Source organism: Rutilus rutilus (assembly GCF_951802725.1).
Source record: "Rutilus rutilus genome assembly, chromosome: 25".
Lineage (NCBI taxonomy): Eukaryota > Metazoa > Chordata > Actinopteri > Cypriniformes > Leuciscidae > Rutilus > Rutilus rutilus.
The window spans coordinates 5,290,229-5,313,697 of record NC_140229.1 but is presented as its reverse complement, the minus strand read 5'-3'; the positions used below and the strand labels follow the sequence as shown (position 1 = coordinate 5,313,697).

General features: G+C 36.9%; 4 protein-coding genes across 5 annotated transcripts in view; 2 read left to right on the top strand and 2 right to left on the bottom strand.

Annotated features, from left to right (window-relative positions):
* Positions 1–2,554: 2,554 nt before the first annotated feature.
* On the bottom strand, positions 2,555–8,970 carry acads (acyl-CoA dehydrogenase short chain). The gene is made up of 10 exons (XM_084400791.1): positions 8,870–8,970; positions 7,540–7,703; positions 7,290–7,439; positions 6,056–6,167; positions 5,735–5,886; positions 5,372–5,542; positions 4,531–4,668; positions 4,364–4,459; positions 4,113–4,169; positions 2,555–3,076 (listed from the first exon to the last, which is right to left on the bottom strand). Exons 1-10 carry the CDS (start codon positions 8,949–8,951, stop codon positions 2,924–2,926), a joined length of 1,275 nt encoding a protein of 424 aa, XP_084256917.1. The 5' UTR covers positions 8,952–8,970; the 3' UTR covers positions 2,555–2,923.
* Positions 8,971–9,559: 589 nt separating this feature from the next.
* Positions 9,560–11,619, bottom strand: crybb1 (crystallin, beta B1; the record flags this gene model as incomplete). The annotated part of the gene is given in 7 exon segments (XM_084401249.1): positions 9,560–9,908; positions 9,993–10,135; positions 10,212–10,344; positions 10,544–10,662; positions 11,041–11,187; positions 11,461–11,520; positions 11,524–11,619. Coding segments are annotated over 7 exon segments (876 nt in total). The 3' UTR covers positions 9,560–9,730.
* Positions 11,620–15,637: 4,018 nt separating this feature from the next.
* On the top strand, positions 15,638–18,730 carry cryba4 (crystallin, beta A4). 2 transcript variants are annotated; one of them, XM_084401251.1, is made up of 6 exons: positions 15,638–15,714; positions 15,999–16,045; positions 16,327–16,445; positions 17,807–17,948; positions 18,131–18,273; positions 18,363–18,730. In XM_084401251.1, the coding sequence occupies exons 2-6, from the start codon at positions 16,007–16,009 to the stop codon at positions 18,508–18,510; spliced, it is 591 nt and encodes a 196-aa protein (XP_084257377.1). In that variant the 5' UTR covers positions 15,638–15,714; positions 15,999–16,006; the 3' UTR covers positions 18,511–18,730. The 2 variants fall into 2 exon arrangements, with proteins under 2 accessions (XP_084257377.1, XP_084257378.1); XM_084401252.1 differs by having other exon boundaries at positions 15,682–15,714; positions 16,002–16,045; positions 18,363–18,651.
* Positions 18,731–20,293: 1,563 nt separating this feature from the next.
* The window catches only part of grk3 (G protein-coupled receptor kinase 3), a 59,944-nt gene continuing 56,768 nt past the window's right edge, over positions 20,294–23,469 (top strand). Inside the window, exon 1 of the mRNA XM_084401143.1 lies at positions 20,294–22,381. Within this exon, the coding sequence (XP_084257269.1) occupies positions 22,269–22,381 (113 nt within the window). The 5' untranslated portion in view covers positions 20,294–22,268. The remainder of the gene's footprint in view (positions 22,382–23,469) is intronic.

Here is a 23,469-nt window from a genome sequence, read left to right as displayed (position 1 = left end):
ATGTTTGCATTCACTCAGAGAAACTTTGCGTTCACTCCCTAAATGTTTGCGTTCGCTCAGAGAAACTTTGCGTTCACTCCCTAAATGTTTGCGTTCCTCCGAGAAACTTTGCGTTCGCTCCCTAAATGTTTGTGTTCCTCTGAGAAACTTTGTGTTTGCTCCCTAAATGTTTGCGTTCCTCCGAGAAACTTTGCGTTCGCTCCCTAAATGTTTGCATTCCTCTGAGAAACTTTGTGTTTGCTCCCTAAATGTTTGTGTTCCTCTGAGAAACTTTGCGTTCGCTCCCTAAATGTTTGTGTTCCTCTGAGAAACTTTGCGTTCGCTCCCTAAATGTTTGTGTTCCTCTGAGAAACTTTGTGTTTGCTCCCTAAATGTTTGCGTTCCTCCGAGAAACTTTGCGTTCGCTCCCTAAATGTTTGCATTCCTCTGAGAAACTTTGTGTTTGCTCCCTAAATGTTTGCGTTCCTCCGAGAAACTTTGCGTTCGCTCCCTAAATGTTTGTGTTCCTCTGAGAAACTTTGTGTTTGCTCCCTAAATGTTTGCGTTCCTCCGAGAAACTTTGCGTTCGCTCCCTAAATGTTTGCATTCCTCTGAGAAACTTTGTGTTTGCTCCCTAAATGTTTGCGTTCCTCCGAGAAACTTTGCGTTCGCTCCCTAAATGTTTGCATTCCTCTGAGAAACTTTGCATTCCCTCCAAGAAACTTTGCGTTCACTCCTTAAATGTTTGCATTCCCTTCAAGAAACTTTGCGTTCACTCCTTAAATGTTTGCATTCGCTCCAAGAAACTTTGCGTTCGCTCCCTAAATGTTTGCGTTCCTCTGAGAAACTTTGCGTTTGAACCCTAAATGTGTGCGTTCCTCCGAGAAACTTTGTGTTCTCCTTAAATGTTTGCGTTCACTCCCTAAATGTTTGCATTCACTCAGAGAAACTTTGCGTTCACTCCCTAAATGTTTGCGTTCCTCCGAGAAACTTTGCGTTCGCTCCCTAAATGTTTGCATTCACTCAGAGAAACTTTGCGTTCACTCCCTAAATGTTTGCGTTCCTCCGAGAAACTTTGCGTTTACCTCCAAAATGTTTGTGTTCCTCCGAGAAACTTTGCGTTCGCTCCCTAAATGTTTGTGTTCCTCTGAGAAACTTTGCGTTTACCTCCAAAATGTTTGCGTTCCTCCGAGAAACTTTGCGTTTACCTCCAAAATGTTTGCGTTCCTCCGAGAAACTTTGCGTTCGCTCCCTAAATGTATGCGTTCCTCTGTTCCTTCGCAAAAACGAACGCAAAACATTTACAAGATAATGCAAAAGTATTGAATTCACCATGTCCCTTTAGGGGCTCCGTACTACGTAAAAATATCATAACATTTATTCCTTTTGTGAATATTTTGCTTTGAATAATATGCTTTTGCTATCTTTCTTTTTAAAAATATATATTTTTAAATACATTTTTAATGTGTTTATCTTAAGTGTCTTTGATGGACTTAAGTGTACTTTTTGGTGGGCCACTGAAACCAGTCCAGGTTAAGTATAATCTCACGCATTGTTATAGCGATGACAACAAAAGCCAAGAGCCATGACCTTTATTCTCATTAAAATCATCAGCATCGTTTCTGGTCTCAGGAATTGTGGAACTTTGACCCAGTTCTGAGTCCTGTGAGAAAAGCTTACATGCTCTTAACTGACAGAAACTGCACACAAGAAGTGATGGCGCCTCTTCTTCCCTGATGTGCCGGTAGATTAGAGTCCAGCAGCAGGAGGGACTGAAGCCAAATCTGGTCAAGCGCTCATTTCCCCATGAGCTCAGGAAAAAGGGAGCGCACAGCAGATGTACGAGTGTTAATTATTTAAACAGGTTTTTTTTTTTTAAATGGATCTCAAACAAGTTTTTTGAGACATTCTTATTGCATTGGTGATTGCTATACAGTTTGTGCGTTCTTTTTTAAATCTTCAACACAAGTTCACATACATATGTTCATAACTACGGTTAAAACATAATGATTTTTATGTTGCTTCAGTCATGGCATCCATGGTAGTGGACATGAAAAAATCTAATAGAAAAAAAAAAAAAAAACGGGTCTGAAGGGGTTAAAGATAAATTGTTTAATTTAGAACCATATACAAAAAAAAAAAAAAAAAAAAAAAAAAAATCACATAAACCTGGAAATAAATTGTTTTACGATACTGAAACCATAAAACGGTAAAGTAATTATCCACATGAATAAGAAATATTACTAATTATTAATCATGTGATCAAATACTAGGACTTTCATTTCAGTTCAGGTCAGGTTTCAAACAAGAAAAGGCAAAATAGAAGCATTTTCGCTAATGATCTCAAGACTTTTGGAGCCCACTGAAAATTGTCGATAATTTCAGCATTGTAATTAAATTGACCACATATTCTGTCCAAAGAAACATCGGGAACATGTGCCAGTGCATGTAAGCAGTTTCAAAATCCTCAAACTGTGTCCCATGTCATGAATAATTTACCTAGAACCAAGAGTAGGGATTAGTAGTAGACTATTAGTAGGGAATTTGCTGTTTCAATAAAAACGTCAGATAATTTGTAGTAATAAAATTGTATATTATTATTTATTTTAAAATGCATAACAAATACATCCAATTCATTATGTACAATCAGATATGCATTTCAATTCCCACTGAAATCAGCAAAGTTCTTTAGGTCAAACTGAAGTTAATCCTTATGGCTGGTGCTCTAGTATGATTCAATGCAAAAGATCCAGACACTCTACTGCACTCTTGTGGCACAAATATGAAAATGCACTTTAAACAGTGATCTTATGTCACTCAGAATCAGATCATCAGGCGTTCCTTCATTCAGCACTGGCCAATCACAGTAATAGTTCAACCAATCCAGGCACTGTAATGTAACAGCAGTGTTTTGAAGAGCGTGTTGGCGTGGACATCAGCTCTTCTACTGTTGATATTCCTTGAGAATGCTGTTTGCAATGACTAATCTCTGGATCTCACTGGTGCCTTCATAGATTTCTGTGATGCGGGCGTCTCGGTAGTGTCTCTCGGCAGGCATGTCTGTGACGTAACCCATTCCGCCCAGAACCTGGATGGCCTTCGCATTTAAACACAATACTGATGTTACTGGATCTATGATGTGTGAATGTTCTTGCTTTAGAAATAAAAAATATATATAATCAGGGCTTGACATTAACTTTTTTGCTCTGTGGCTAGTGGTTTTCTTAAGTTACTAGCCACTCAGCATTATCACTGGCCACAGTTTTGACATCGATACCATGGGGAAAGACTGCCATATAGATATTTTTAATATTATCTCATAAATTGGCAGCAGGAATATTGGGCTGCTGTCACTTTAAGACCTGATGCACGGATCCATTATACTGTTACACATACGTTTTCTTTCTCAACTGTTCATGTTCACTTAAAACATAACTGACTGTGTTTACATGAATACTCGCCAAGACCAGCATTTATTTTAATTTTTTTGTGTCTATTTGACTTTAAAGCTACACTGTGTAGGATTTTCTCCCATCTAGCGGTGAAATTGTTTATGACTACCAACTGAATATTACTTTCTAGCTCCTCCCATTCCGAGGGCGTTTTAACTCCTACGGTGGCCGTATTATTTCAAATCTGCCGGCAGTCGCGAGTAATCTCCCCCTCGCATTCGTCACGGTGCCACTGAGTGTAAAACGCGAAAGGCGAAGCTTGAATTTCCAGGTATGTCCCTCTTTGGCTAATGTATTTTCAAGATGGAGGCGCAACATGGCTGCCGCCATTCGAGCGACTCGCTCGTATGTATTCTAAATGGCAGATTCTACGCTTACGAGAATACTTGATTATGTAAGTAATTACACATTAATGAGCACATGTCATTTTGAAAGAACAAAGTGTTTTTTGCTAAGAATCAACTTAAAAAATTACACAGTGTAGCTTTAAGCAGAATAAGCAGCGAAAAAGAAGTTATACATTTGAAAAATGTATATATTATATGTAAAACTCAACGCTCCTAAGTGGCTATTAGATATGACTGCATTACACGCCACTGTTGAAATACACCTGCATTTGGCGGGTTGGCGGGTGTTAATGTCAAGCCCTGTATACAATATACAACATTTCTGTATGATTACCTGATGGGAGACAAAGGTAGCAGCTTCAGATGCAGCCAGTTTAGCCATGGCAGCTTCCTGGAGAACAAAGAAACACATATATATACAGTATATATTTATAAGCTAGATTTTTAACAGTGTCTACTAGGAAGTTTCTTATGTGGTCTCTAGGGTATTTGGAGTTTATCAAGTATAAACAATCAGTTAGCACATTTACCATGAATTTTACAAGCGTTTTTTTTAATTTATTTTTAATGAGAAGACACACTAACCTTAGTAAAAGGTTTCTTTGCATCCCGCAGCATTGCAGCTTTCCAGGTGAGAAGACGAGCGCTTTCTGTGGCCAAGGCCATGTCTGCCAGTTTAAACTGAAAGAGGCATTTATAGATCATCCCAGGTGAAAGATGAAAACACTAAACTTTCCCACTTCCTTCCTTACCTGTATTGCCTGCAGTTTTCCAATCGGAGCGCCGAAAGCCGTTCTTTTATGAGCGTAATCAGCCGCACAGTCCAGCGCTGCCTGCGCGATACCGATAGCCTGCGCTGCGATACCAAGCCGCCCGCTGTCCAGAGTTTGCTGTTAGAGAAGCCATTAAACATCTGCATTAGATCACAAGTAAACAAAGCAAACGTGAAAGTGCTTTATAGAGCTGCACGATTCTGGATAAATTGAGCATCACGTTTCCTTTGTTTAAAACAGAGATCACGATTCTTCCGCAATTCTGAACAGACAACTTAACAAAATAATCTGTAATTTACAGTCACTTGTCGCCACCTACTGGTGTAATAATGTAATTAATACAATCGTTATTTGAAGCGCTATGTTACTTTCTAAAAGGGATTTGCTCTATTTTGATCGCTTCCGTAGACATCAGTGTTTATATCCGAACTATAAACTTTTATCCCAGTTCTTCTGTGATAATATAAATATTTGTAACACAGAAATAACTGTATGGTTGAAAAGACTGTTTGTGAAGTTGTTTCATACGTACACATGACAACTCCTCTCTCTATATCAGCGGTAGCGCCAACGCAGATCTGAATACTCCGGTGTGATTTTGTCAAAGGTTTAATAGACACAGGCGAATTGTTGTCATTTAGGAATGAAATCACAGCTCTTTTAACGATTAATCATGCAGCTCTAGTGCTTTAGTTTTATAACTTGCCTAAAATTAAATGGTTTTATTTACAGTAACTTATAGAAGCATTTTAAGTTTGCTTGAATCATTTTTACATATATGAGAAAACACTGACATGACAACAGCATGTTAAAATCATACCATCGCAATTTTAAAGCCCATTCCTCGCTCTCCCAGCATGTTGCCGAGTGGGACGCGGCAGTCTTCCAGAATGATATTGGCAGTGGATGAAGCTCGAATTCCCAGTTTGTCTTCTTTCTTCCCTAAAGACAACCCCGGATGAGGCATCGGCACTAGGAAGGCACTAATTCCCTGTAGAATAAAAAAAACATTACTGAAATAATTAATTATAATTTCTTATTTGAAAATGTCCCCTATTCACCCCTTGAATACCAAATCAAATGGCTATTCACACTTTTCTGAAATAAAAAAAAAACATTAATTACAATTATAATGTATAATCAATCTTTTTCAAATTGGATCATTCATCATTGCAACTAGCACCTTGTGTTTAAGGCTCTTGTCTGTTGTGGCAAAAACGACGGTGGCGGAGGCGTCCCAGCAGTTGGTTATCCAGGCTTTGGTTCCGTTCAGAATCCACTCGTCTCCCTCCTGCCGGGCCAGTGTTGATGCTGCACCTGCATCGCTGCCGTTTCCTTATAGCAACAACACAAAACAAAAACATGTCTTTAGCACAACATTTCATACCACACACAGCTGAAATCACTGATGTTACCGTAAACACGACAACTCTATGGATCTATAGATAGTGTGTGACATCGCACCTGTGTTTTTCAGAGCTCACGGAAATGCAGTCGTGTTTACCTGGTTCACTCAGAGCGAAACAGCCCACTTTTTCCCCGGTGGTGAAGGGCGTAATCCACTGCTTTTTCTGTTCTTCTGTGCCAAATTTCAGAATTGGACCCAGGTACAGTGACTAAAAACAAATATTTCCTAAATATATGTTGTTAACAGTGAAGCTTAAGGACATTTTTAAAACTGAAAATATATTTTGTAATATATCCCACTTTTTTTTTCCTAATAATATGTTTTGCAATGACCCAAAATGAATTTAAAGATTGGAATTGTATTTTTAGCAGTGTATTTTTGGCTAATTTTGATATATTTTGAAATACATTTTATATATATATATGTTTTTTTTTTTTTTTTTTTTGCCATATGGGCAATGCATGTGTTTGTTGTTTAACCATAATCTTAAAGGGGACCTTTAATGTAAAAAAAAAAAAAAAACTTTTTTGCACATTTTTTACATTTTAAATGAGGAATATTGTGACGTGTTCGTTCCCGGAAGAAAACTCAAGACTACAATGGAGGCGTTTCAGGAAGTTCAGAAACAGTGGCACTGATAGATATGTATATATATGTATAACTCCCGCTGGAGGGACTTTGTGCTTTATGACTTTGCAGAGCTTTTTCATGCTGAAACAGCAACATTACACACTAAAGAAACATGAAAATGTATAAAAGCATTTCCAGGGTTATCAGAAGCATAATCAGAAGCATAGTTGGGTAAACTTCTATAGCGGTGAATGGGAGGCGACAGCAAATATAATTTTTGTATTTGCTCTAAAAGAAATCCACGATAGCGTTTCAACGACTTTCCAAAAGAGGGAAAAAATATAGAGAGATATAATATTAAAAACTTTACTAGATTTGCGATGTTGATAGGACCCCTTTAAGTAAAGGTAGATGTTTCAGCAGAATTATAAGTATAGAAGATACTACATTTGGTATGTAACTTACGTTTTGAGCATTAAAAAAGTATGTTCTATGTAGTATGAGTGAAATTCGGATGTGCTACATCCACCATATTATCATGTGACCTACGGCATCAGTTGCGTCACTTCACTGCCATTCTTAAATCCTCACCCGTGGCCTCATGGCCCGTGTCTATCGAATGCACACTTAAGAATCTTGGTGGAAGTAGTAGGTCATCGGGGTACTTTTAACCATGTATTCAGACAAAGTTTTTCAGATACTATATAGTAGGGAAGAATGTGTTTGGTTTTGGACGTGGCGTGAGTAAAAGGCGACTCACATTATTCACACTGACGATTACTCCGGTCGAGGCACATCCTCTGCTGAGCTCCTCCACAGCGAGACAGTACGCGAGATAATCCATCCCAGCTCCACCCAGAGTCTCTGGCACCTCTACAGCCATGACACCCATCGCTCCGAGTTCTTGAACCTACACCGGTCAAAATCAACCACAGTCATCCTCACATGCTCAAATCAAGAGGCAATGACTATTGTAGACTGTGGAGCTCCATGGCGAAGGTTTCTTTTACCTGCTTGGCTGGGAACATGTGATCTTTGTCCAGCTGGGCAGCGATGGGCGCAAGTTCCTTTTGGGCGTAGTCTCTACACGTCTGCCTCATCATCTGGTGCAGCTCTGGCAGCTCCGCCAACTGGGTCAAACAGCGCACGCCATGGCCTACCGCCATGCCTAGAGCTGATGGATAGAGAAACAGGGATGATATCAGCATATATACTGTATGAATTTTCAAATGAATAATGATAAAACAACTTAAGAGAGCGATTAATGCTACATGGATTAACTTGCATAAATGACACCTATCCACCTTATTATCACCAGTGTTCACCGAGATTGATGACCCGAAAATAAGTTTTATTCTATTAAAAAGAACAGCTGAACAAATAAAATATATTGTTTAAATTGTTACTGCCTTTAGTTATTATTATGGAATAAATGTAAAACTGCTTAAAACACTAACTTGATGAGAATTATACTTGGTTTTAATAAATAGAACATTAATAACATTTTTTTTGTGTGTAATGTCAGGTAATATTTAACCAGGAAAATGCGACAACATTAAGTGTAACTGGGACATGTATTTATATTTGATTTATATAAAAAAAAAATAACTGTGAGGACTTTCACCACTGCACACCACTGTATACGCGAATGAAATAAAAGTTCACGCGCATGCGCAGAACCTGCAGAATAAAAGTAGGTGAAAGATCATGGAGAACCTGCGCGCACTGTCCATAATAGCTATAATGTTTTTAAAAAAGCATTAAAGTGTAGTGTTGTGTTTGTGTACATGGTTAAATCCTTTCATATAACAAATCGAAGTTCACAATGTGTGATTTTCTTTTTTAAATCAGGACCCTGAGTGACATTTGTTATAAAATTTGAATGAAACAGTCAGCTGTCAGGGTAAAGATTAAACCCATAAATGACAATAACCACCCAAAACAACACGAACACAGTAAACTGACATTTCATATATAATAACGTGTTCATACCTTATAATGGAGAAACCATTTCAAGTTCATTTTAATAAGGTAACTTAAGCACTGCACATGATTTTCTTATTATATTCGATGACTAGTTTGTTGTCTTAAATTAAGTCCTAGCCGAAACAGCGTCATATAAAGGGAATAATTCTATGTTAATATTTATTCAATTTCCCAAAAGAGATTCAGACAGTCAGATGTTTGTGCACTTTGATGTGCTTAGTATCATTCTGCACTGGTCCCTTTAATGAAGCAGCTGCAAATGCATCCAGCGGTATGTTACATACAGACAGAGTCGCTCATGAGCTGTGATGACACTGGTGTAAACATGCAGTAATAATCAGTAACTCTACTGACCTCTCCGTGCTTTGAAAAGCGCCGCCATCTTGGCTCTAATAGGTCTGCTTTCGCAACAGCAAACAGGAAGCGGTCGTATCATGTGACCATGACGTTACGCCGATGTTATTATTTTAAGTTTAAAATACATTTTTATTTTATATTATTTGATTAATGTATATGCATTCGAAATGTGTAAGTAAATTAAGGTTTCAAAGCACTGAAATCGTAGTAAAAGAGAGCAAGATAAATTTCAAAGAAAAACTGCATTGCAATACTAAAGACATTAGACTAAATTTGTGAATATAACAGTATTTACATGGCACTTCAACTTATCATGATTTGAGTTTACATTAATTTATAATAATTAAATGTACATAATCTATTTTATTTGAAATGTCTTTAGATGAAATAAAATATTTCTAAAAGTTTATATTATAATGTTTTAAATAAATGTATATTTGATTTATTATATATACATTTACAACCCTATATTATATTATATTTGAATGATGGAATATTTTTTCCATGAGATTCTTTTTCTTTTTTTGCTTGTTTTTACACAAAAATAGATCAAATAAAAGAGATTTTGAATATTAACATTTCCCCTAAGAAATAGTTTTTTGGCCTAATGAATTGTGTATTTGTATTGCGTTCTTTAATGATTAATGCTAATGAGAAAATTAGGAAAGAGTAACAAGACAAGTCAGCTTTTCTTATTTTTCCAAAACATGTTTATTATTGGCATCATAAAAAGTCAGTTTTATGTCCTGGACCATTTAAATGAATCTATTCTGGGGTGGGAGAAGTCAGAGAAAAGGGGGAGGAACGGGGATAAAAAGTGCCATGAGAAGGCTAGTTGCTATGCTGCAAGTTCACTGTTCACTGTTTAGCGGCGGTCATATTGAAGCAGCCGCGCTGGTGGAACTGCATGTCCCTCACACGGCGCATGGACTGAATCTGAGGCTGGAAGGCGCAAAACTCGTTGTAGTGTCTGTAGTCTCCGCACTCAAACAGATACTGGTATCCTCTGTAGCCGGGGTACTGGTATCCCACCCAACTTTAAAAAGAGGAAGAGAGTCATTCAGAATGTGTGAAAGATGGGATATTATTGCTGTTTGGTTAGTTTTGATGTGTTACTCACGCTCCACCGGGGACCTTCACGCTGCCCACTCTGTCGCAGAAGCCATGCGCCCACAGGGTTGGCACGTCATCCTCCTGGATCTCCATCTTGTTGCCGTTGAAGTCGGACAGCTCAAACAGGCAGATCTTGTGCTCCATGGGGTCCTGTAGGCATCATGACCAATTAGAAGCATGCATTTGAATTCAGTTAGTGTAAAGGAGAAGTTGCGAAGTGTCCTACCATGCGGATGGGTCTGAGGGACATGAGACAATCACTGCGGTAGCTGTTTGACCAGGTGTCCCAGCGAGGATACTCGCCCTTCTCCAGGATGAACATCTCGCCACGGAAGTTAGTCTGCTCGAAGGCAACAAAGCTGAAGACATGCACATCATGGAGAGATGTGTACCAGACAGTGGATGAGGGGGGGGAGAAGGGATGACAGCATGAGTTTGGAGGGGAAAGGATGGTACCAACTAAATCAACTGTATAATAGTATCTCAATGATCCTAAAATAACACTGATTTATGCTTTTCTCATCCACATTAGACACAATCCATTGGTCAGTGACTTACGGGCCGCACTCAACAATGATACTGCGGACTCTGTCCATTCCGCGTTCACAAACGTTCATGCACTCGTTCTGGACCTCCATCATCCTGCCCTGGAAGTTCTCCTGGTCGAACAGGAAGATCTGCAAGAGAAGAAGACGTAGACCATGAGCAGGTATCCCACTTACTCGCTATTGACTTCATGGATTGCAGTGAACCTTTTTGGGAAGCATCTTAAAAGAACCATTTTTCTTAGTGTGAAAAACATTTATATAATAATCTTTTTCCAAACAGTTATTTTTAAGACTGCTGAAGAATCCTTTTGATTCCACAGAGAACAGTTCTTAAAAGAACATTTTAATAATCTTAAGAATCATTTTTTGGAATGGATATTAAAGGGTCTTCATGGAACCATTGATTTTTTTTTTAAGAGTGTAGGTTTCATGCTAATCCCAACATTACTTAAATGTCAGTTGGTGGTTTGTCTGCCCAAATCCAGTCCTTCAAAAGCAGATACTTACTTTGTAGTTCCCCATGAATCCGGGGTCTCCGGTCTTGAGGGCCTTGCTGGTGGGGGCAGGGGCGGGAGCTCCCTTGTCCTTGGCATCAGTGCCCTGGTTGGAGGCGGACTTGGTGGTCTGAGACATGGTGAAGGGGTTCAAGAACGTCTGTGGGAGAAAGAGCAAAGGGTGGGAAAGGTCATGAGGCTTGAAATTGGTGCACATACTCCAAAATATCCATCAGGGCTGGTGTTGTGGGACAGGGGTTGAATGTTAGGGATGGTAGGGTTTGGGCTTTGCATTTAAAATGGCTGCTTTCAATCCCACAAAAACCAAAACAGAAAAATAAGTGAATCCAGGGCAATTCCCTATACTACATCCATGAGATAATAGTGAAGGGACTCCCAGCTGTAGCTGTATCCACTTGACCTGGGCTCTTACCTGCTTGAGTACAGCTGTGCTGGGATGGCTGGCTCGTGCTGGCCCCCTCTGACCAGTGCTCTAGCTTTTATACCCTGGCAAGGGGAGTGCAGAGGCGCTCGGCGTACAATAGAAACACGTCGTCATCAGAGTTTGGCCGTGCCAAAGCCGCAGGGTCATCGCATAGCCCAGAAGGCTCTCCCTGAGCGCCTGTAAGCATTTTACTGTCAATGGAAAGCCCTGACAATAGCACTTTCCCCTTTAGCCTGCACTCTATGCTATAGGCTACATATGGACGAAACGTACACACACAGGTCAGAGGTCACGTGATGCTAATCCACTCTACTCTGCTCTCTGACTCTCTTGAGTATAACTGCTGTGATGTTTGCATCAGAGTTACACTCTTACTTCAAATGCATTCTTGATGTTTACTAACACTGTTGGAGAACAACAAATTTTACATATAATATAATAATATCATATTTATTTAAATCATATTTTTCATTGATTTTGTTATGTAAATATATCAAACTAAATTAATTAAAAATATGAAAATAATAAATGTAGTTTTAAAAATATTTATTAATAAAATATAGATTTTTGGAAAAAAAATCATATTTTTCATTGATTTTGTTATATATATATATATATATAAAACAAAATCAATGAAAAATATGAAAATAATAAATATTAATCATATTAATTATTTTAATTAATATTAATTAATAATAAAAGAAAAAAATATTTATAAAAAAATATTGTAGTATGGATGTAGTATATATAGCTACATATTAAATAGTATATCTAACACAATGTATTACATTCAATACACTTAATATTATTATTATTACTATTGGGGCATACTATTGGCCATAAGAAAATTTATATTTTCATATTTTTCATTGATTTTGTTATGTAAATATATTTTAAAAAAATTAATGAAAAATATGAAAATAATAAATGTAGTTTTAAAAATATTTATAAAAAAATATAGATTTTTTAAAAAAAATCTTATTTTTCATTGATTTTGTTATATATATATTAAAATATTAATATTTATTATTTTCATATTTTTCATTGATTTTGTTATATATATATATATATATATATATATATATAAAACAAAATCAATGAAAAATAATAAATATTAATAATATTAATTATTTGAATTAATATTAATATTAATTAATAATAAATAAATAAAATATTTATTAAAAATATTGTAGTATGGATGTAGTATATATAGCTACATATTAAAAATTATATCTAACACAATGTATTACATTCAATACACTTAATATTATTATTATTACTATTGGGGCATACTATTGGCCATAAGAAAATTTATATTTTCATATTTTTCATTGATTTTGTTATGTAAATATATTTTAAAAAAATTAATGAAAAATATGAAAATAATAAATGTAGTTTTAAAAATATTTATAAAAAAATATCGATTTTTTTAAAAAAAATCATATTTTTCATTGATTTTGTTATATATATATTAAAATATTAATATTTATTATTTTCATATTTTTCATTGATTTTGTTATATATATATATATATATATATATATATAAAACAAAATCAATGAAAAATAATAAATATTAATAATATTAATTATTTGAATTAATATTCATATTAATTAATAATAAATAAATAAAATATTTATTAAAAATATTGTAGTATGGATGTAGTATATATAGCTACATATTAAATATTATATCTAACACAATGTATTACATTCAATACACTTAATATTATTATTATTACTATTGGGGCATACTATTGGCCATAAGAAAATTTATATTTTCATATTTTTCATTGATTTTGTTATGTAAATATATAAAACAAAATTAATGAAAAATATGAAAATAATAAATGTAGTTTTAAAAATATTTATAAAAAATATAGATTTTAAAAAAATCATATTTTTCATTGATTTTGTTATATATATATATTAAAATATTAATATTTATTATTTTCATATTTTTCATTGATTTTGTTTTATATAAATATATATAAATATATATATATATATATATATATATAAAACAAAATCAATGGAAAATAATAAATATTAATCATTTTAATTATTTGAATTAATATTAATATTAATTAATAATAAATAAATAAAATATTTATAAAAAATATTGTAGTATGGATGTAGTATATATAGCTACATATTAAATATTATATCTAACACAATGTATTACATTCAATACACTTAATATTATTATTATTACTATTGGGGCATACTATTGGCCATAAGAAAAGAAACGTCTATATACCGTATCGAAAAATACAAATACATTGAAAATGTAATATTAAGCCTAAAATAAATAATGAGATTGGGATTGGGAATCATTGTGTTTGCCATGATCTCTTTGGATTAATATTACATGTTAAATGGCATTTTTAAAACATGCCTGTGTCTTTAAATGTAGTGTGATGGCAGATGCAGAATGAGCTTGTTATGCAACTGAAGGATTCCACATGGAGTTCCACAGAATCTCACTGGCACTCTTTGAACCTGCGCTGGGAGATTTACGGCTACAATCTTCTGAAATGAATGCTGCAATAGCCCTGTAACAACCGCAATGTATCTCGCTTCACTGACGCTCTGATTAGAAATAACCTTTGAAAAATAGGAGCAGCCTACGAACCTTAACATGATTTAGCTTTATAGGAGGCTTTTACTGTTTTTATCTATCTTCATTTATATACCGGTCGTAAATGTTGTTGTTTTCTGACATGAACTTGAGCTGCATTTTTATATATGAAATGTGATATATACAAATAAAAAGTTGTTTTGTCACAGTCACATTTTTTGTTTGTTTTTATATATATATATATATATATATATATAAAAACAAACAAAAAATGTGACTGTGACAAAACAACTTTTTATATATATTACATTATATGTCCTTTATTTGCAATGATTAAAAGCCAGAATTCTGTGTTTTACAGATAAAAACAACAAATAATCCAGAGTGGTTAAATTATTTCTGTCAGGTTTTCCCTATGTTTCTGAGACTATATGGAAATGCCAGTTCTGTATTATATAAATAATAACACCTATGATGACAATAAATAGATCAATGCGACAAATAATATTACAATACCATACACTATTGTTCTAAAGCATGTTTGTTTTTTTTATTCAGCGAGGATGCATTAAATTGATCAATAGTGCAGTAAAGACATTTATAATGTTACAAAAGATTTATATTTCAAATAAATGCTGTATTAAACTGCACAGCTGTTTTTAACATCAGAATAAGAAATGTTTCTTGAGCCGCAAATCACCATATCTGAATGATTTCTGAAGGATCGTGTGACACTGAATACTGGAGTAAATTCAGCTTTGATCACAGGAATAAATTACATTTTAAAATATATTTAAATAGAAAATAGTTATTATATAATATTTCACAATATTCAGTATTTTTGATCAAATAAATGCAGGCTTGGTGAGCATAAGAGAATAATAACATTAAAAAAAGGCATTAAAAAATCTTACCGACGTGAACATACAAAGCTTTCGCAAAATGCATTAGATTTCTATTTTTCATCTAAAAAAAAAAAAAAAAAAAAATCTAGAAAATGTAAGATGTGATTAATACATAATCATCCTCAGCATGTTTAATTTTTCAATGTTTTTTTAAAGTGTATAAATTCCCCACTTTTTCAACTATGTGAAACTATTAAAAATTATAGGGACCTAAATTTATTTTTCTCCTCCACATAATTCAAAGGATATCTGTATATTATTTATATTTGCCAGATTTTTCTAGTGCACAAAACAAGGGGCATTTTGAATCGTTGCTTACAGCACACATGCACACATTTTAAATAATTGAATTTCTTTTATTACTGTAAGTGCATAACATCTCCATAACTGCTTCTTTTTAACGCATTCACCAAGCCAAAACCAGAGCACCGTAATGGAACGAGACCAAGACCACCACATCTCTCCCTGAGCATGACACCGTCTCAGATCCGCGTCGGCCCTTAACATGTATGTGCATGTGACTCGAGTGTCCAGGCCTGGGCGCAGAGATTGGCCCGGCGGGGATAGTGTGGCGTTTGCACTTCTCCAGCTGTATGGATTTAACCCCTCCTTTGTCAGCTGGACAATGGCAGGCCCCTCCCTCGCTGCTGAGCCGGGGCTTTTACTGGGCCCTTTGCCAGGGGAGGCTTTAAAAGGGTAGATGCACATGCCCAGCTTTCACTCTCACATCAGGACGTCCCAAGGGCATCGAAGCGAGGTGAGTTCTTCTCCGCTACGGGCCCGTTGTCTGTCCCCCACCTCCCTCATACGTTCACACCGCCACCGGCCTCGGCTTCTTTCAGAGAGGCTTTCCTCTCATTTGCTCCGAGAACTAGAGAACGACTCCAAAAACAGAGTCAGTTTAGTCACATAGTCAACTTCTCATTTAGCTGCTCAGCCGCATTCTGAGCACGTTTTGAGCATTTGTTTGTCAGGTTAATAGACTAATTACACGTTTCATCTGCAAATTTGACTTGTACAAACTTGCTCTTTGTTTTCTAGCAGACGAGATGACTCACCATTGCACCAAGTTCTCTGGCCATTGGAAGGTACGCTTGACACAGTGCTGTCACGCATCAGGATCTGCAAAACAAGATTTCCTTTTCTAAAGAATCTTACACAAGTCTGAATAGATTGCATAATGATTGCAAGTGCTCAAGAGTGCTGTTATCTGGAAGGTTTTGCTGTAATTCGCTGGAATAATTCTTGATATGCAACCACTGGTGTTGAACTTTTATAGTAGCTCACATCCCATTTGGTCTTTTTCCCAACGTGCAAGTCTTAATTGTGCCCTTGAAATCTTTAAAGGTGCCAAACCTCTGTCTTCCAGATCATCGTGTACGACGAGGAGTGCTTCCAGGGTCGTCACCATGAGTTCACCTCAGAGTGCTGCAATGTCATGGAGTTCGGTTTCGAGTCCGTGCGCTCATTGAGAGTGGAGAGCGGAGCGTGAGTGTTTTCTCCAAAGTCTTTGTTCCATAGTTCCAGAGGTTTGTGCCAATTATTTAGACTAACTGTGACTCCGGATTACCCAAACCATGATTTGACCCTTCACACACACGAAAAACAGCTCGCTTTGTTTCGTTTTTTTCTGAAGAAAATGCGAGTGGTATCCATGCAGAACTCACTGTTATGATGCTGGAGAGTTGTAGGTGGTTGCCAAGGCGTTGCTATGCATTTGCTACTATTTGTTGTAAATAGTTCTACGCATGTTGAGGTATTCTAGTAGGTTGCTAGGGAGTTTTGCTACCATATTCTCAGTGGTTTCTTAGTCAAAAAAGCCCACTTCTCTAAATTTGGCTCAGGTCTCGCCCTTAAAGTAAGTCTGCTTATCATTCATGTTGTATAAACAGTGCTAGTTCAGTGCCAGAAGTTTAATATCTAAAGTTAATGGTTTGTTAAACCCATTGGTATGAGTAATAGTAATGGTGATTCTTGGTCATCAGGGGTTTGTTTCACAACCGTGTCCTTATTTCATTTGGCTTTTCTTTTCTTTTTTGAGCAGAGAGGTCACTTAAGAAGTTTTGATGTACAAGGACAGTCTAAAAATTGAATGTTCATGGGCCTATCCATGTACTGATGCCACAAGTGTTATTTTACACTGATGATGATGTGAATAGAAAACATTTTGTCCTTGCACTGGACACTTTTGTCTTGTTTGGCCTCTGAAAAAAAGTATTTTTTTGTAAGAAATCTGCTATTATGTGTGCAAGCCTTTCTCCATGATAATTGATCACGATTTCTCAAAGATCATTGGAGAATGTTTTACAAGAAAATGCCATGACAGTCTTCTATTTCAAAATATCATGTTTTAATATGCATTTGCATTCGCTTTTATTTTAAATTTTCATTCAGTTTTAGTAAGTGTGTTATGTGCTTTCATCAGTTTTCTTAGTCTTTTAATATTTCTATTAAGCTTTACATTTTTCCAGATTTAGTTACTTTAGTATTTCAACCTAAACCAAGGCAGCATTTCTAGTTTTTCATCTAATATGCCTATATGTATTTAAATTTTACAGTATTTTTAATAGTTTTAGTTAATGGTAACACTTTACAGTGTCATTGTTACATATATTACATGCAGTTACCATAATAACTATAAATGATGCATACTTACATGCAGCTACCCTTAATCCTACCCTAACCCTATAGTATAGTAAGCTGAGTAATTACTTAATATTACTCAGCACTTAAATGCATAATTATTAGACGCCTTTAAATAAAGTGTAACCTACTGTAGTAAACCATAACAACACTGTGGTCCACAAGTTCTGCCAAAGCTCCTGTCTTCACCCTGCGTCTCTCTTCAGGTGGGTGGGCTACGAGCACGGCTCTTACCAGGGTCAGCAGTTTGTGCTGGAGCGTGGAGAGTACCCTCAGTGCGATGCCTTCGGGGGAAGCAATGCTTACCACATCGAGAGAATGACCTCCTTCAGACCCATTTCCTGTGCTGTAAGTTCACTTAACAAACCACATCATACATAATTGACCCAACCTGCCATTTTGCATTGGTGTTCTATAACAATATCCACAATGATTGCAATTCATTCACATTGCAACCGTCATTTTGAGTAATGCATTGAGAGAGAGAAAAAAAAGCTCCATGTCATTATGTTTGATATGATTGTACACAGAACCACAGGGAGTGCAGAATGACTATCTATGAGATGGAGAACTTCCTGGGCCGCAAGGGAGAGCTCAGTGACGATTACCCTTCTCTTCAGGCTATGGGATGGTGCAACAACGAAGTCGGTTCTCTGCGTGTTCAGTCCGGAGCGTGAGTATCTGCATGGCTTTCCCCCTCAATGCTTCCATTTCATGCTTTGTTTGTTCACCACTATAAATTCTTCTCTCTGCATGCGACAGGTTTGTGTGCTACCAGTTCCCTGGTTATCGTGGATACCAGTATATCATGGAGTGTGACCGCCACTGTGGGGAGTACAAACACTTCAGGGAGTTTGGCTCCCATTCCCAGACCCCTCAGATCCAGTCCATCCGCCGTATCCAGCAGTAACGGATTTCTCCTTGCCCCTCTCCTTGCAAAAACTCTCATGCCCCTTTCTGCCCGATGCTAAATAAACTGTCTTTCTTAAACCTCACTGACCTCCTGTTATAGATCTGTGTCCAAAAACATAAATACATAAAACAGCAGAGTGCATTTACTGAAACCTCAAAGCAATAGTGAGGCTTTTTGGACACTTAAAAATTATAATAAATGGTGTGCCTTTTATTACAAATTGTTTGAAACTGGTTTTGTGAAGAATGCATTTAGTCTGCCTTTAATCATGGAGGGAAATAAAATGCACTTTCACCCTTTTTCCGTCAGAGGGAGCAATAAACCTACAAGCCAAATGATTACGAATAAGAGAGGCATGCAATAAAAAAGAATCAGGTTTAATGAGAAACCAAATATATTTAGCACGAAAACAGTTCATAACATGGCTTAACTTGTACCTTAGAATGACTTTTGTTTAAATGGCATTGTTTGTCAGATTAAATCATATGACCAGGAGTTGAAATAAGAAACCCAAACAATAAAACAAACAAAAAAATGATAGATACAGTGTTGATAAAAGAGGTGGGATGCGCTTACACAACGATTTTATTTAGATAACATGGCGCAGCGAGCGAAGACACTAGACTTTCCTACTATGATGTAGCCATGGGTTATGAATATTAATTACGTACTGTGACGTGCGTCAGTAGGCCCATCTGATTTGCTGAAAGTTGCGTGGGCGCTATTCAAACAGCGAATTAAAAAGTCCTTTTATGGAGAAGGCTTGACTTATGAATATTAATGAGGTACCGTGAATGGGCGCTTCAGGAAGGTTACTAAGCAACGTCAGCAGAATCTATTTAATATGCATAACTCAAGCCTTCGCCGTAGTAGGCTTTGAAGTTATGCGTGCTTCGTTTTTTATTTAATTTTTTGCGTGCTTTCGCTTTTATTTAAAGAGAGAGTATACACTGCGTAAATTAAGAGTCGAGAGAAATGTGAAAAAAAGAGAAATAAAACAAAATGTATTAAAACAACAATTCTGACGTATATTTCAGTCAAAAGCCATGATAAAATGTAAATAAAATCAAACTGAATAGAGATTCAAGACTATCTATACAGCCCACAGTCTACTATTGACCCTTTTCACAGACTGTGATGACGCGTTTTAACTGTCATCAACATCGTCAATCGTGCAACGTTTTTTTTATATATATTTTTTAATTAAGTTTGTTTAAGTTTAATTTTTTTTTATAAAAAGCTACTTTTATATTACATTTGCATAAAATTACAATAAACTAGCTATCGACCCTTTTCACATTTCCGCGGGTTTCTCAGAAGCGGAAGTCATCATAGTTGGGTAAACTTCCATAGCGGTGAATGAGAGAGTAGTACATTATATACATATATATATATATACCGGTATTGTGTTCATTTTGCCATTTGCTTAAATACCAAATACCAAGTATTTTCACAACTTACAAAAGAGCCAAAATGAGAGAGAGAGATTGATAACGGCAGTCAGAAGAGAGAAAGATGTCAACTTTACCATCACTCCCATAGCTGCTATTAGAAACACTCTCACAGAAGCTTTAACATGTTTTTTTTGTAATTAGATAAAAAGTATAGTGTTATAAATGTACATACATAAAAAAAAAAAATATATATATATATATATATATAAAACGGTCTGTGAAAAGGGATCTGTCGGTTGGGCAATTTCGCGTTCTTCTTCACAGGAATTCAGCTCCGCCTCGTTCCAGTTCCAGTTCCTTGTTTTGCAATACCAGCGCCGGGTTTTGCGTCGAACCAGCCGCTGGGAGGAAGTGCAGCTCTCAGAAGAGCCTGAATTTCACTTCACGACGCGCCGTGGGGCTCAGCTCACACACAAGCACTAAAACTAGAAAATAGTCGTATATTCCCATCTGGATTAACCTCAAGCAGAACTCTTTCCCGGAGGGTCTGAGTGGAATCGGACTGGAGTGTTTTATGTGGACGAATGTTGTGGTTTTGTTGAGCGATGTCGGAAGAGATGAAGACTTGGATCTGCGACCCAAACACGGATGGAAAAGAAAAGAGTGGTTTCTCTCGGCAGTAACATCGAACATTCAAAATCAGATCTCGTTTGGAGGAAAGTACATTTAAAACCCTAGAACGAAGCGTATTGGGGTTAAAAGTCACGTCGTGTTGTTGTTGTTTTTTTCTCGCGAAACTCCTAGTTTCGTCCATATAAGCTTGAGTTTGAGACGCACAAGATCTCGCGCAGAGATTTCAGGGTGAGCTCTTTATTTTTGTGTTGAAAAAAGCACAGTAGCTGTGTTTTCTATATATATCCCTGCCTTGCTGTTTCATCGGACCACGTTTTGTGACACCATCGCGACTTTTTTTTTTTTTTTTTAGAAAAAGGAAACTCGGATTGCTTTCGTTCACATTTGCTTATTTCCTTTTCTAGCGCCCCCCTCTCATCTGTAGGTTACAGAGTAGAGCAACATCTCAGCCGTTCTTGCTCTCATTATATAAATAAATTGACGAGCAAGCAATTCCAGTTAAGGAGGAAAAACTGTGTGCATTGAACCGCACAAGGCAATGGACTTGCCACATCAAAACACAACTAGTTTAATTTTGTCTCTTTAATTGGCTTGTGAGATCAAGACAATCAGCTTCAGGATCAGCAAGAGGAGTGACAGGCAGATCTCAACCATCGTGCTACAAAAATGGGGATTTGTATGTGATATCACCAGGATATTTACATATGCATATATGCCGTTTAGGTCTTGAATGCTTTTAGTCTCGCATTTGTGGATATTCAGGAAACAATCCAGCCCGTGTCGCACCGATAGCCATTATTTATGTTTCTCCAACCATTGGGCTTCAGATTTCCACCATCTTTACGCCTTTTAAGAAGAGGAGGATACATATTACCCTTATTATATGCGGTCCGTTTGTTTGCTGTCAGCTGGTAAATGTGATCAAACAGGGAAATATTGGCGTCCATTTTCATTCCTTATTGGGTTTTTGCAGCGAGCTGGCTTGCTTATTTTAACACCCTAAGGATATCGTCTTGTCCGCTCGTTTACGACTTATTTTCTATATCTTGTTGGTTTTAACCGGATTGCACGGTCGTTTTGATTAGAGGATCATCTTGGGGATTGATTTCATATGACACTGATGGGCCAGCTTGTATGTATTTGTAGTTAACCCGCTACCGCCGTTATTTCCATCAATCTGAACGAACGGTTGCTCACATTAACTTGTATGTAATTTTTTTAACGGTCGTTATACCGGCAGGTGGGTCGTTCGCGTTAAACTCACCCGAAGGATGAGTGCTGGATGGGGGCATCTGCAGGCTAGAATCGCTTAATCGATATTATCGTTATCACCATCTAAGAGTTATTACTGGAGATGATGCCATGCACATATTTTCTTTCTCTTTGAAACAAGAAGCCATTTCTGCAATTCCAGTGGACCTGAGGGTGACGTTGCTTCATAGATAAGCACCCTATAGATTTTTTTTTTTCTTTTTTTTCGTGTATTTTCAGCCACGATGGTTTATTTCTGAGAGCGTTTTAGTGGTTTGAAAACACGATAATAAAACAACTGGGGCTGGAATAGATGTTCGCGCCTCTCTCACGTATCCTCATCATCACCACCACCACAGCTCCCGCGCTCGTCTCGTGCTGTTGATTCCGCCCGCGCGCGAGCGCGCAACATCATCGTTCCCTCACTGCTGGTTCTGGTAACCGTTAGCGAGTCGGTTCGACCCAGAGGGCTCGAAGATGGCGGACCTCGAAGCGGTTCTCGCCGATGTCAGCTACCTGATGGCGATGGAGAAGAGCAAGTCTACTCCAGCTGCCCGGGCGAGCAAGAAAATCATCCTTCCCGAACCCAGGTAAGCGAAACGAGTCTGTCTGACACATAATTCATGCATAATATATTATAATATTTGATCTTGAAGAGGTGGGTTGGCGTGCCAACATATTGGGTTATTAATTTCCCCTGTATTTTGACTGAATATTCGTGTAGTTTGACGTTAAATAAGCGTTAGAAATTCTCTGTTACCATTTAGTAATGGCCTCTCTTGTAACTTACACACAGGGGTTTGCTGTTTACTTATTGCTTTCGCTTACAGAAAAAGTACTATGGTATTGTCGGGCAAGCTGCTCGTTTATTTGGAGATATACTTTATTAATACCATATTATTTAATTACTTTAGAATGCCAAGCAAAAACGATGGTATGAATAGTATAATTAGGCCTCTTCTGAGACCAGCACTTTACCATGGTGACACCACAGTACTTTTTTTCTAAGCGTTGGCAGGTAACGTTAAATTAACGCTGGCTCATTCCTAATTATTGGGGTTTTCTTGTGTTAAAAAGCCTATGTCACACATTTTGTGCTGTGTTTAGTGTTTTTGAGGTTGTTCAGCAGTTACTGAGGCCTGTTGGGAAAATTCCCCCGTGTGAATCAATGGCTCTTATCACCTGTAGATTTGTACCAGGTTGAGGGTGATATTCACTGTAAACAGGTCGAAATTCTGACATTGGCCTCACATTTGGACTTGAATACTGAAGGCATACAAATGTCCTTTGTTGGTTTTTTGTGTGACTGTTTTAAACTGTTATACCTTGGAAACGTAAAAGATGACATTATCTATTGTAAGGGAGTATATAAATGTTCTCGTATCTCGTACCAGTTAACATTCAGTCTGCTAATATTTTCCATTTGATTAATCTAACAAATAACCCACAGATTATTGAGTTAATTGATGTACATAAACCACTTAAAATTAGCTAGGCTTTCAACAACACTTGCCCCTCAGGCCCTGTTTACAGCTGGCATTAAGATGCATTTTGGTCAATCGTATCACAAGCGGACGTCACTAAATACAGGTGTAAACGGGGTGGAAAACGTTTTGAGCTTGTCCACTTTCAACCACTTCCAGAGGTAGTCGAAAACGCATTCGACTTGATTGCCTTC